The sequence below is a fragment of the Protomyctophum bolini genome (genome assembly GCF_963924005.1).
Source record: "Protomyctophum bolini genome assembly, chromosome: 5".
NCBI lineage: Eukaryota > Metazoa > Chordata > Actinopteri > Myctophiformes > Myctophidae > Protomyctophum > Protomyctophum bolini.
In genome coordinates this window covers 15,518,205-15,530,761 of record NC_137866.1, presented here as the reverse complement: position 1 = coordinate 15,530,761, position 12,557 = coordinate 15,518,205, and the positions used below count along the sequence as shown (strand labels likewise).

The window sequence follows — 12,557 nt, the reverse complement described above, 5'->3', positions numbered from 1 at the left end:
AAAACACCCAGCGCTTATTAGCGCGTGTGCGTGTGTGCATGCGTGCGCGTTCAGCGGAGGCCCCGCTGTGCTTTGCACGGCCGCTAGCATGCGCGCGCCGTGCCAGCGCTAGTTAGCAGGGAGCACTTGTCCAATCGCCAGGGGCCCTGAAGCTGCCAATCAACGCACCGATGCCACATCGTAAAGCCGCGCTGCCAAGCCCCGTGCTCCACGCCTAAATAAACACCTGAATAAACACCTTGATAATCACTTCAGCGCTCACCTAGACTCACACACACACATGCGCGTACACATTTTTGTTGAACACGCACACCTAAACACATACAGTAGTCACACTTGCACGGCATGCACGCACTCTCACACACACGCACGCACGTGCACCTGAGACTCGCACTCCTCAGACACAAGCACATACTGTATACACACACACACACGCACGCTCATTCCACAGTTCACCTCAATGCGTTTTACCGCATCCCTAATAAAACTGTACAGTCTCTCTCTCTCACACATGCACGTGCACCTGAAACTCGCACTCCTCAGACACAAGCACATATACTGTACACACAAACACACACACACACGTCGGCAGGTTGAAAACACACCAAATATGTATACACTATTGTCTCTGTCGGGTGGAAACCTCCATTATGTCCATAACTGTTACTTAGCAGTTAATTTACAGATCTACAACCTCGATTCGTGCTTGTAGATCTGCTACCTTTGAGGCTTTTGTGTGACGCTGTAGTAGGACATTAATTAAATAAATAACACACACAGTGTGTGGGGTTTTTTGCGGTGCTAGCCCCTCTAATGCATGGCCTTCTGGAATTACGTCATACTGGCAGCCAAGTCTATGGACTTTTAGTGTTTGTTTAGATCACGTTTAACAAAAAATTGTTTGCCAGCCAGGTCTGGTTTGTTTAGTGCACTAAATGACGACGTGAGACGTCATATATGGCCGATATAAATACAACCCAGTCATTTTGTTTTATACAATAACACATTGTATTCATGTAACGCGCATCAACAGGGAATGTGATGTATGATGATGTGTGACGATAAGAGCACCCCTCACTTCAGTGTGATTTTATTTATTTCTCAATTTTTCATGCCCCCCCCTGAAAGACCACTCAGCATGACCCCCCACCTCGTGACGTCACGTGGCAGCCACAGTGGGCACCCATCACTTCACACAAGTGTGATTTGTCATGGCATGCCAGTTCCCACCGGATGTCATGTGGAAGTTCCGACTGCTCCAGTCCGTACTCAATAACTGCTACCTTGCATAACGTCTTGAGACTAGGACTTCAAAGAGGACGATACGATCTCCCACTCTGCAACGGCCATCCCAGTCATTTTGAAACTGGACGCTGCCCTTGGGCTCGACCTTCTTCCAGGAGAAAGTCTTTGGATTGAATCTCCACAGATCCGTGTAGATCCGGTCAGAGTTGCGGTGTCCAAATACGTACAGCTCTCGGTCGTGGGCGAAGGCTGAGTGACACCAGCATCCTTCTGGAAGAAGCTGTGCAGATGGTGGCGTGCTCAGCCAGGAGTTGGTGTCTGTGGCGAACATCCTGATGATGGTAGTCTTGTAGTATTTGTACCCAAATACAAAGATATTTTCCCGATGATGGTGTCAGAGGGATTTTCTATAGCGAATGGTTCAATGTCATTGCCATGTTAATTAAAGACCAGACCATTTTTCTGACGAAATGGCCCCTAAATTCTGTGTCTCTCCCTTCCTCTCTCTGTTCCGTTTGGCCTGTCTTTCCTATACCATGTAGCCTGTTAGTATTTATGACGGTATTATTTATGCTGGGCTTTCATGAGTTTGTCTTTGACTTAGCAACATGGACATCTAGCACAGACAACCCACTCCACTCTGCCAAACCCACAGCCTTGAAAAGAAATGAGAGCAAAGAGCAACTTGAAATGGAGCATCGTTTTGACAATCTTTGTGTTCTTGGACGGCAAATGAGGTGAAACAACAAGTTGATGTTGCCAAGACCCCCCCCCCCCTATCAGACTGTAATGTATAGCCTATACCCCCCCCCCATCAGACTGTAATGTATAGTCTATACCCCCCCCCCCATCAGACTGTAATGTATAGTCTATAGCCCCCCCATCAGACTGTAATGTATAGCCTATAGCCCCCCCTATCAGGCTGCAATGTATAGCCTATACCCCCCCCCCCATCAGACTGTAATGTATAGTCTATAGCCCCCCCATCAGACTGTAATGTATAGCCTATAGCCCCCCCATCAGACTGTAATGTATAGCCTATAGCCCCCCCCTATCAGACTGTAATGTATAGCCTATAGCCCCCCTATCAGACTGTAATGTATAGCCTATAGCCCCCCCCATCAGACTGTAATGTATAGCCTATAGCCCCCCCATCAGACTGTAATGTATAGCCTATAGCCCCCCTATCAGGCTGTAATGTATAGCCTATAGCCCCCCCCTATCAGGCTGTAATGTATAGCCTATAGCCCCCCCTATCAGACTGTAATGTATAGCCTATAGCCCCCCCCTATCAGACTGTAATGTATAGCCTATAGCCCCCCCCATCAGACTGTAATGTATAGCCTATAGCCCCCCCATCAGGCTGTAATGTATAGCCTATAGCCCCCCTATCAGGCTGTAATGTATAGCCTATAGCCCCCCCCTATCAGGCTGTAATGTATAGCCTATAGCCCCCCCTATCAGACTGTAATGTATAGCCTATAGCCCCCCCATCAGGCTGTAATGTATAGCCTATAGCCCCCCCCATCAGACTGTAATGTATAGCCTATAGCCCCCCCATCAGACTGTAATGTATAGCCTATAGCCCCCCCATCAGGCTGTAATGTATAGCCTATAGCCCCCCTATCAGGCTGTAATGTATAGCCTATACCCCCCCTATCAGACTGTAATGTATAGCCTATAGCCCCCCCTATCAGACTGTAATGTATAGCCTATAGCCCCCCTATCAGGCTGTAATGTATAGCCTATAGCCCCCCCCTATCAGGCTGTAATGTATAGCCTATAGCCCCCCCATCAGGCTGTAATGTATAGCCTATAGCCCCCCCTATCAGACTGTAATGTATAGCCTATAGCCCCCCCCTATCAGGCTGTAATGTATAGCCTATACCCCCCCCCCATCAGACTGTAATGTATAGCCTATAGCCCCCCCATCAGACTGTAATGTATAGCCTATACCCCCCCTATCAGACTGTAATGTATAGCCTATAGCCCCCCCCCATCAGGCTGTAATGTATAGCCTATACCCCCCCTATCAGACTGTAATGTATAGCCTATACCCCCCCTATCAGACTGTAATGTATAGCCTATACCCCCCCTATCAGACTGTAATGTATAGCCTATACCCCCCCTATCAGACTGTAATGTATAGCCTATAGCCCCCCCTATCAGGCTGTAATGTATAGCCTATACCCCCCCTATCAGACTGTAATGTATAGCCTATACCCCCCCTATCAGACTGTAATGTATAGCCTATAGCCCCCCTATCAGACTGTAATGTATAGCCTATACCCCCCCCCCATCAGACTGTAATGTATAGCCTATAGCCCCCCCTATCAGACTGTAATGTATAGCCTATAGCCCCCCCTATCAGGCTGTAATGTATAGCCTATACCCCCCCTATCAGACTGTAATGTATAGCCTATAGCCCCCCCTATCAGACTGTAATGTATAGCCTATAGCCCCCCTATCAGACTGTAATGTATAGCCTATAGCCCCCCATCAGACTGTAATGTATAGCCTATAGCCCCCCTATCAGACTGTAATGTATAGCCTATAGCCCCCCCCATCAGACTGTAATGTATAGCCTATAGCCCCCCCCCATCAGACTGTAATGTATAGCCTATAGCCCCCCCTATCAGACTGTAATGTATAGCCTATAGCCCCCCCTATCAGACTGTAATGTATAGCCTATAGCCCCCCTATCAGACTGTAATGTATAGCCTATAGCCCCCCCCATCAGACTGTAATGTATAGCCTATAGCCCCCCCCCTATCAGACTGTAATGTATAGCCTATAGCCCCCCCTATCAGACTGTAATGTATAGCCTATAGCCCCCCCTATCAGACTGTAATGTATAGCCTATAGCCCCCCCTATCAGACTGTAATGTATAGCCTATACCCCCCCTATCAGACTGTAATGTATAGCCTATAGCCCCCCCTATCAGGCTGTAATGTATAGCCTATACCCCCCCCCCATCAGACTGTAATGTATAGCCTATAGCCCCCCCTATCAGACTGTAATGTATAGCCTATAGCCCCCCTATCAGACTGTAATGTATAGCCTATAGCCCCCCCTATCAGACTGTAATGTATAGCCTATAGCCCCCCCTATCAGACTGTAATGTATAGCCTATACCCCCCCATCAGACTGTAATGTATAGCCTATAGCCCCCCCTATCAGACTGTAATGTATAGCCTATAGCCCCCCCTATCAGACTGTAATGTATAGCCTATAGCCCCCCCATCAGACTGTAATGTATAGCCTATAGCCCCCCCCTATCAGACTGTAATGTATAGCCTATAGCCCCCCCATCAGGCTGTAATGTATAGCCTATAGCCCCCCCCTATCAGACTGTAATGTATAGCCTATAGCCCCCCCATCAGGCTGTAATGTATAGCCTATAGCCCCCCCCTATCAGACTGTAATGTATAGCCTATAGCCCCCCTATCAGACTGTAATGTATAGCCTATAGCCCCCCCTATCAGACTGTAATGTATAGCCTATAGCCCCCCCCTATCAGACTGTAATGTATAGCCTATAGCCCCCCCCTATCAGACTGTAATGTATAGCCTATAGCCCCCCCATCAGGCTGTAATGTATAGCCTATAGCCCCCCCCTATCAGACTGTAATGTATAGCCTATAGCCCCCCCATCAGGCTGTAATGTATAGCCTATACCCCCCCTATCAGACTGTAATGTATAGCCTATAGCCCCCCCATCAGGCTGTAATGTATAGCCTATAGCCCCCCCCCCATCAGGCTGTAATGTATAGCCTATAGCCCCCCCATCAGGCTGTAATGTATAGCCTATAGCCCCACCCCATCAGGCCTGTAGCCCCGTTAGCCAGAATGTGGTTACTTTTCAGGATTCAAATTCGAAAATAGCAAAAGTTGCAGATCTACAAGCTCAAAACGCACCGCTGTGCGCTGCGTTTCGAGCTTGCATATCTGATACTTTTGATGCTTTTGTTTGACGCTGTTGTATGATCCAAAAACCACAAAAAGGTAGAATTATGCTTGACTGCAACGATGTGGTCACAGTCCTGTGTCCAATAACCTCGGGAACCCAGACGTTTTTATTTCCAGGGAGAAAAAAAAAGTCTGGGTCCGAGTCCACTTCAATTTGGCATAGAGTAGCGCAAACGTCGATCAGTCTCTGCTGATTTCTGATCGTCTGCACCTTTGTTAAATTGATGCACACACGCACACCCGTACACACACACACACACACACACACACACACACACACACACACACACACACACACACACTCCTCTCTCTCTGTCGCTCTAATTAATTAGTCTCATGTCCAGCAGCTGCGCACAGTTTCTCCCGGCGGATCCTGCAGGGAGCTGCCTATGCCATAGAAAGCATAGGTGAGTTCCAGGCTATGTATCCAGTGACCCTATCTCTCCCGTGCTTCCTGTCTTTGACCCTTAAGCGAAAACTAAGCCTTTTAGAAAAATAAATAAATGCATAAACTATCAAACTCGCACGAATAACAAAACTGAAATGGAACTGAAAAGTTCCTCTTTTTCTCCTATTAATATAATCCTGTCGTCCCCCCCCCCCCCCCCTCTCTCTCTCAGGAGCGAGTGATCGAGAACCTGCGTGAGACGAGGGCGCGGGAGGAGCGTGCTCGCCTGGAGGAGCTGGAGCAGATGAGGAGGGAGAACCAGGAGATGAGGGAGCAGCTGTGCTCCCTGCAGCCCCAGAACCTGTCCCAGAGCCAGGCCCCCCCCGGGCCCGGCACCGGCAGCCACAGGCCCGATGGAGAGGTAGAAACACAGTCACCATAATATATGAACAACAGGCACTGGTGTAAACAATGTACACGAGTACTGTACTTAACCCATTCCCCGCCGTTGGCATAGATCTGCGTCGTTGGAATGAATCTGACCCATCGCCATTGGCGGAGATCTACGCCAAATGGTCTTGTATAATGCTTATGATCGATCAAGTCTTAATAGTACTTGCATTATCATGGGTTGCTATAGTAGGTGATGGTGTAAACGCTAATGGCACGCTTGTTCCGCGCGTGCAGCCGCACCTACTGTATCGGTTTCTTTTGATCACCGCCATCTCTAATTCCTGGTCCCAAGTGGCATTTCTGGTCAAAACAAGCTTTATTCGACGGTCCATAGTCAATGATGTAATGGCCACGGTCAGCCTTTCTGATCGCCGAGCGAGAGATCGGTATCCGGTCAGACACCACACACAGTGTAAGTAGCATAAGCAACATCCGCTCGTGGGTTTTGGCTCTACAAAAATAAGGGTTCAACAACAGGGGGAGATCCTGGCCGGTACGATGGGATTCATTAATTGATCCTGGCGGGTAATACTTATTTTTCTCTTTTTTTTTTACTTTACAATTCTCTATACTTTTACTCCTACTCCACAACATCTCAGAGGAAAATGGAGAAATTTGACTCCACTACAATTATCGTTGTTCACTCAGAGTTACAGACCCACAAGGGTCCACTTGACCATGTTGTACATTCTCTGACTAACAGATATGTCCAATTATAAACACTGAGTATTTCACGTGTACGTGAATTGTACAAATCTACAAAATGTGTTTAAAGTAAACCGTGAACTAAAAATGGACCTTAACAGGTTCATTTGGTTCCACTTGATTGTACATGAACACTGAGTAGTGTTGTAGTGGTGCAAAGTAACAAAGTACTTAAATACAATTTTGAGGTATTTGTACTTTGTTTGAGTATTTTCAATTTCCAATACTTTTACTTCTACTCCACTAAAACTCAGCGGCAAATATTGTAAACTTTTACTCCACTACATTTATTTGACAACTCTAGCTACTATAGTTACTTTGTAGATTTTGTCTTTAAACACGCATTAGCTTCAGTGTGACACATTGTGAGCTTGTAGATCTGCTATTTTCAAAAGATTTGTATACATTTGACACCTTGAAATTCTGCATAATGACTACTTTCACTTTTAGTACTTGAAGTGCATTTTGATGCCAATACTTTTGTACTTTTACTTGCAGTATTGATACTTTTATTTAAGTAAAAAATGTCAGTACTTTTTCCACCACTCATCGCCAGTGTGTGCAGCACACGTAACACTCATCAACATTTCATCGACATCAAAACACACACACACACACACACACACACACACACACACACGCATACACACGCATACACACACACACACACACACACACACACACACACTGTACCCACATCTTAACAACAAAACCCCCAGCACTAAAAACTTCAATTCACACACACATCATAAAACAAATAACAAAGCGCACCATTCACTAATCCACCTCTCTGTTTAGCCTTCTCTTTTTACAGTCCAATACCTCAAACCCAACATCGTCGCGCTTTATAATTATTTTCCTTTTTATTGTGCGAAAAGAATTAAAATAATTTGGCTTTTTACAGGCCTGCCCTTTGCAGCGCTTGTAATAGCGTAGCCGAGACCCTGTATTTACATTACCAACACGTACAGTAAAAAACATACCGCTGTCGGGCAGAAACCTTCGTATCTCTGTGTTTCAATTCTGTATGTATATATATATATATATATATATATATATATATATATATATATATATATATATATATATAGTGTATAGACAGACAGACAGACAGACAGACAGACAGACACACACATGAATGAAGGCTCTCCTTACAAGAGACAAATGTACTTGGAAGTAATAACCAATTCACTGTTTTAATGGTAAAAATGGGAACGTTCTTCCCGACAGCAATGAAAAGTAATCTTCCAGTACAGTACATGCATCTATACGACGGTGTTAGCAGCTTCCCAGCACACAGACAGACAGACGGACAGACAGGCCTGTCTGATGTGCTCTGCTCCCCGGGATAAAGACATGATTTATGGAGGAGAAAAGATCCCTTCATCCCTGTCAGGGTGCCAAGTCATAGTCCTCTGTCTCTCTGTTTCTGTCTGTCTCTCTGACTCTGTCTCTCTCTCTCTGTATCTGTCTCTCTCTCTCTCTCTCTCTCTCTCTCTCTCTCTCTCTCTCTCTCTCTCTCTCCCCCCTCTACAAGCCGGGACAGACTCTCTCTCTCTCTCTCTCTCTCTCTCTCTCTCTCTCTCTCCCGCCGTGGCAGAATTTATGAGAGTGTTTTCTTTTATGCTCGTAAAGCAGCCGAACACACATCTCATTCCTGTGAAATGATATCTTGTAGCATGTTGACGCGGTGCCACATGAAAGCCAGAGCAGCTCAATGGCTCTTTGTAGCAGCTCCCTTCCTTTTACACACTCCCATAGAAGTGTTGCCATAATTGGCTCATTTTGTGTCCTCGGCAGCAATCAGGCCTGTTATGTAAACTTACAGAAGAGCAGATAATGTTTATTTGTTTGTTTGTTTATGTAAAGTATTATGTTGGCCGATGCGTCTGTGTCTGTGTGCATGCATGTGCTCTATATGCACGGGCACACATGACTCTGTGTGTGTGTGTGTGTGTGTGTGTGTGTGTGTGTGTGTGTGTGTGTGTGTGTGTGTGTGTGTGTGTGTGTGTGTGTGTGTGTGTGTGTGTGTGTGCGTGCGCGCAAGTCTCTGTGGATGTGTGTGGTACTATGTAAACTGTGTGTGTGTGTGCGTGCGTGCCCCCACTGGGCCAAATGCGGCTTTAGATCAGTCTCTGAACTCTCTGACCTACCGCAAACATGCGCCCACACACACACACACACACACACACACACACACACACACACACACACACACACACACACATACATACCATGTGACCAGCATATACTGTATGGTGTCATCTACAGTATGACATCACTGATGTATGACATCAGTCGTAATGATGTATACGTACAGACGTGACATTCCAAAGTTTCAAAGAGTTTCAAAGAGTTTCAGATTGGCACTTCAGTGGAACATCCAGATGGACAGGCCAGGCCTTGTCACGGAGAGAGGGGAGACATTTGCCAGGTGTGAGAAAAAACGTCTGCGACCTACTGGCAGTGTGCATACAAAGTTTGCCGTTGATCGGTCCTGCGCGCGCACACACACACACACACACACACACACACACACACAGATAGCTTGTAGAGCCACGCTGTAAAAAAGAAAAGAAAAACACCAGTACCGCACCTGGACTGACCGGAATTAGCAAAACGTGGGAAGTATTTCAAGATAAATCTAAAGCTTTCCTTCCAGTCAGACAGTACAGTACAGTACAGTCATCCAGTGTGTTTGTATTTGTCACCACTGTACATCTGCACATGTTTGTAGTGCTGTGTATACTCAGGCCACTCATTAAGAGGCAGTATTACACCTTGACCTTTGAGTGCATAATGTTTCAGTGCGGTGGACTCATCCTCCTGTCCTGTGCTGAGTCAGGCTGTGTTTGTTGATTCTCTGAGTCAATAAAGGACTTCCTCCTCCCGGGCCGGGCTGGGGCGAGGCAGAGCCCTCACATACTGTATACAGGCTCTTCAAAGGAAGGAGACACTTCTAAAGAATGGAACTCCATGACCTCTCCTTCCCCATACGGGACGTAGGGTTGAGAACTCCCTGACCTCTCCTTCCCCATAGGGGGGACGTAGGGTTGAGAACTCCCTGACCTCTCCTTCCCCATAGGGGGGACGTAGGGTTGAGAGGGTTGAATCTCGCCCTGCATGGCTGGTGGGTGAACGTGCTACAGGTAGTGCTCAAAAGTAAACTTGGAGATTTTTGGAGTGGATGATCAGTCGACTCTGCATGGGCGCTCTGCATGGGCGCTCGCCATTTTTGGAGTCAAAGAACGCAGTCAATGGGAACGCCATTGGTCCTTCAGGCGTCCCAAGCTAAATGTTATACTTTGGCTATTAATAAAATACAAGCCCGTCATTTCCCAGGGCATCCCTGTCTGACACAACACTTTTCAGATGGGGGTCCGCGGCCAAATATTTAATCAGATTTTCCGGCCTTGACATGAAAACAACTGCTGCATGTAGGCTTGTCACGTTTATCAACTGATCTAAGTTATTTGAGCTCATCGCAACTATTTTAGAAAATCGGTTAGAATTGTTTCAATTCTGAAATTTTCAAAATGTTGAAAAGACCTTTTGTGAATTTTCAATGCAATCACAATAAGTACATAGACGATCTACAAGCTCACAATGCATCGTGAGCTATGCGCAAAATCTCACGTATATCCGACAGGACCGACTTCAAACTTGGCACGCATGTCTACACATGTTGTAATGTGTCCCTTGCATGACCCCTGGGGACCCCTAGGGGTCCTTGAGGGTGTTCCAGGGGGTCCTCAGCTAAATTATAGTTTGGAACCAAATGTACCCTTATGGGTCTGTAACTCTGATACTGTACAATTGGAACCAAATGGACCCGTTCCATTTTGTACACACTCTCAGTTCAATTAACAATGATTTTACAATATAAATTGGGGGTTCCCAGAGATAGAAATGCCATTAAATGGGGCTCCGTAGACTAATGCATGTCCAACTGGGGGTCCTGGAACGGGTTGAGAATAACTGCTAGAGCTGGTTCAGGTTTCGGTAAGCAGGGAACAGAGAGAGAAGGAAGGAGAGTGTGCATGTGAGGGTACTGCGAGGTAGGAGACCAGAACCCAGATCAGCCAACACAGGGAAGCTGGCAGAACATTCTGTGAAAACGCCGGGACAACGCACCACATGTCCCAAACTCTTATAACTTCTAGCTCTAAAACTATGAAATGCACTTCCCATAGCAATCTTCTATTTGATGTATTGCCATGTGTTGTTCTTGCTTACTGTGAGTTAGTGTCTGCTAAATTCCTAAATTGTAGGAGGAGATGGAGAAAAGATTTCTAGGTTTACTCAACAGGCTCTGTGCATGAGTTCTGATTCAGCCAGTCCACAGTCCCAGGTGTTCAGAGGGTGGCACATGCATTCCTGTTCCCCGTTCCACTCCATTTCTCCAGAGCCTCCTTTGATTGACTGGGCAGCAGATGTTGAACTGTAAACACATGCTGAGGTGTCCTATGTGTTTCTGCTTAAGACCTGCCATGCTGCCCGAGCCAATCAAACTAAGCTATGGGAAAAAAACTGAACTGGAACGGGAAACCGGTATGCCACCTCCTGAAAACCTGGAACTGCACTTATGCACATGCAGAGCCCATTCCGCCTCGCCAGCAATTTGATCCATTCAATCTGCCTCTGTGATGTCAGTCCGTCAATCTCTCTCTCTCTCTCTCTCTCTCTCTCTCTCTCTCTCTCTCTCTCTCTCTCTCTCTCTGCCTTGGACCTAACCTCTCTAACACCCAATTATCTCCGGTGTTGCCGGGTAAAGCCTCTGACCAGAGATTGGATATCCCAAAGTGGTGGGTCTGGTCTGGCCTGTAGCGGTGGCGCGGCGGCCCACACATATTTAACTCATTTGTGATATTTACACTTCGGGGAGAATTTTTCCCGGAATGATAACAGCAATTTCTGCGACCCCATACATGTAACCGTATCTTTAGAGAGTAGAGCCCCCCACCTCCCCCCCTGTCATAATATCACAGAGTCTTGTCGGACTTACAGCGTCCCCTTTGGCCCGCGCTGCTCTCATCCTGATCTGGAAGGCCATAACAAACTCCACTCCACTTAGTCCTAATATGTTCGGCACTGACCAGGATTGGTCTTGACGTGTGTGTGTGTGTGTGTGTGTGTGTGTGTGTGTGTGTGTGTGTGTGTGTGTGTGTGTGTGTGTGTGTGTGTGTGTGTGTGTGTGTGTGTGTGTGTGTGTGTGTGTGTGTGTGTGTGTGTGTGTGTGTGTGTGTGTGTGTGTGTGTGTGTGTGTGTGCGGGGGTCGAGGGGGTTACAGGTGAGGAGGTAATGGGGTCCTAGGACAAGGTAAACATGGGCTCCTCTTGCCCTCACACAAAGTACTCAAATGTTTTTACTTAAAGGTAAAGGTAGGGTAAGTGGTTTTCTTTGGTTAAAATAAGTGTTAAAACAGAGTGTTTGTTCAGTAAGTACGGCTTCTGACATACCGTAAAAGTCCGGAATTAAAAATTTACTTTTGTACCAACAAATTGGTATCAAAAGTACTAAAGAGTACAGTATGCAGAATGGACCATCTGAAGTCTTCAGATGTGTACAGATCTTTTGAAAATAGACGATCTGGAAGCCAACCCATGGACCACCTATTCCGTGGCACACTGGTGGCCCGCGGACCACTGGTTGAGAACCCCTGCTCGGTGCCGTATACAACCATATTTGGTGTGGTGTATTGGAAAAGGATGTGTTATAGCTCTCCAAGCAAGTTTTCAAATGAAAACATAACTCGGAGCGTCTAAAATAAAGTACAAACCAAAAGACGACGCATGAA

At 46.5% G+C, this 12,557-nt stretch overlaps 1 protein-coding gene across 1 annotated transcript in view; it reads left to right on the top strand.

The window, feature by feature from the left end:
• LOC308314967 (ERC protein 2-like) overlaps positions 1 to 12,557 on the top strand; it is a gene marked incomplete at both ends in the record, with an annotated part of 254,270 nt that overhangs the window by 122,577 nt on the left and 119,136 nt on the right. Inside the window, one exon of the mRNA XM_080762791.1 lies at positions 5,835 to 6,023. Coding sequence (XP_080618917.1) covers positions 5,835 to 6,023 — 189 coding nt within the window. The remainder of the gene's footprint in view (positions 1 to 5,834; positions 6,024 to 12,557) is intronic.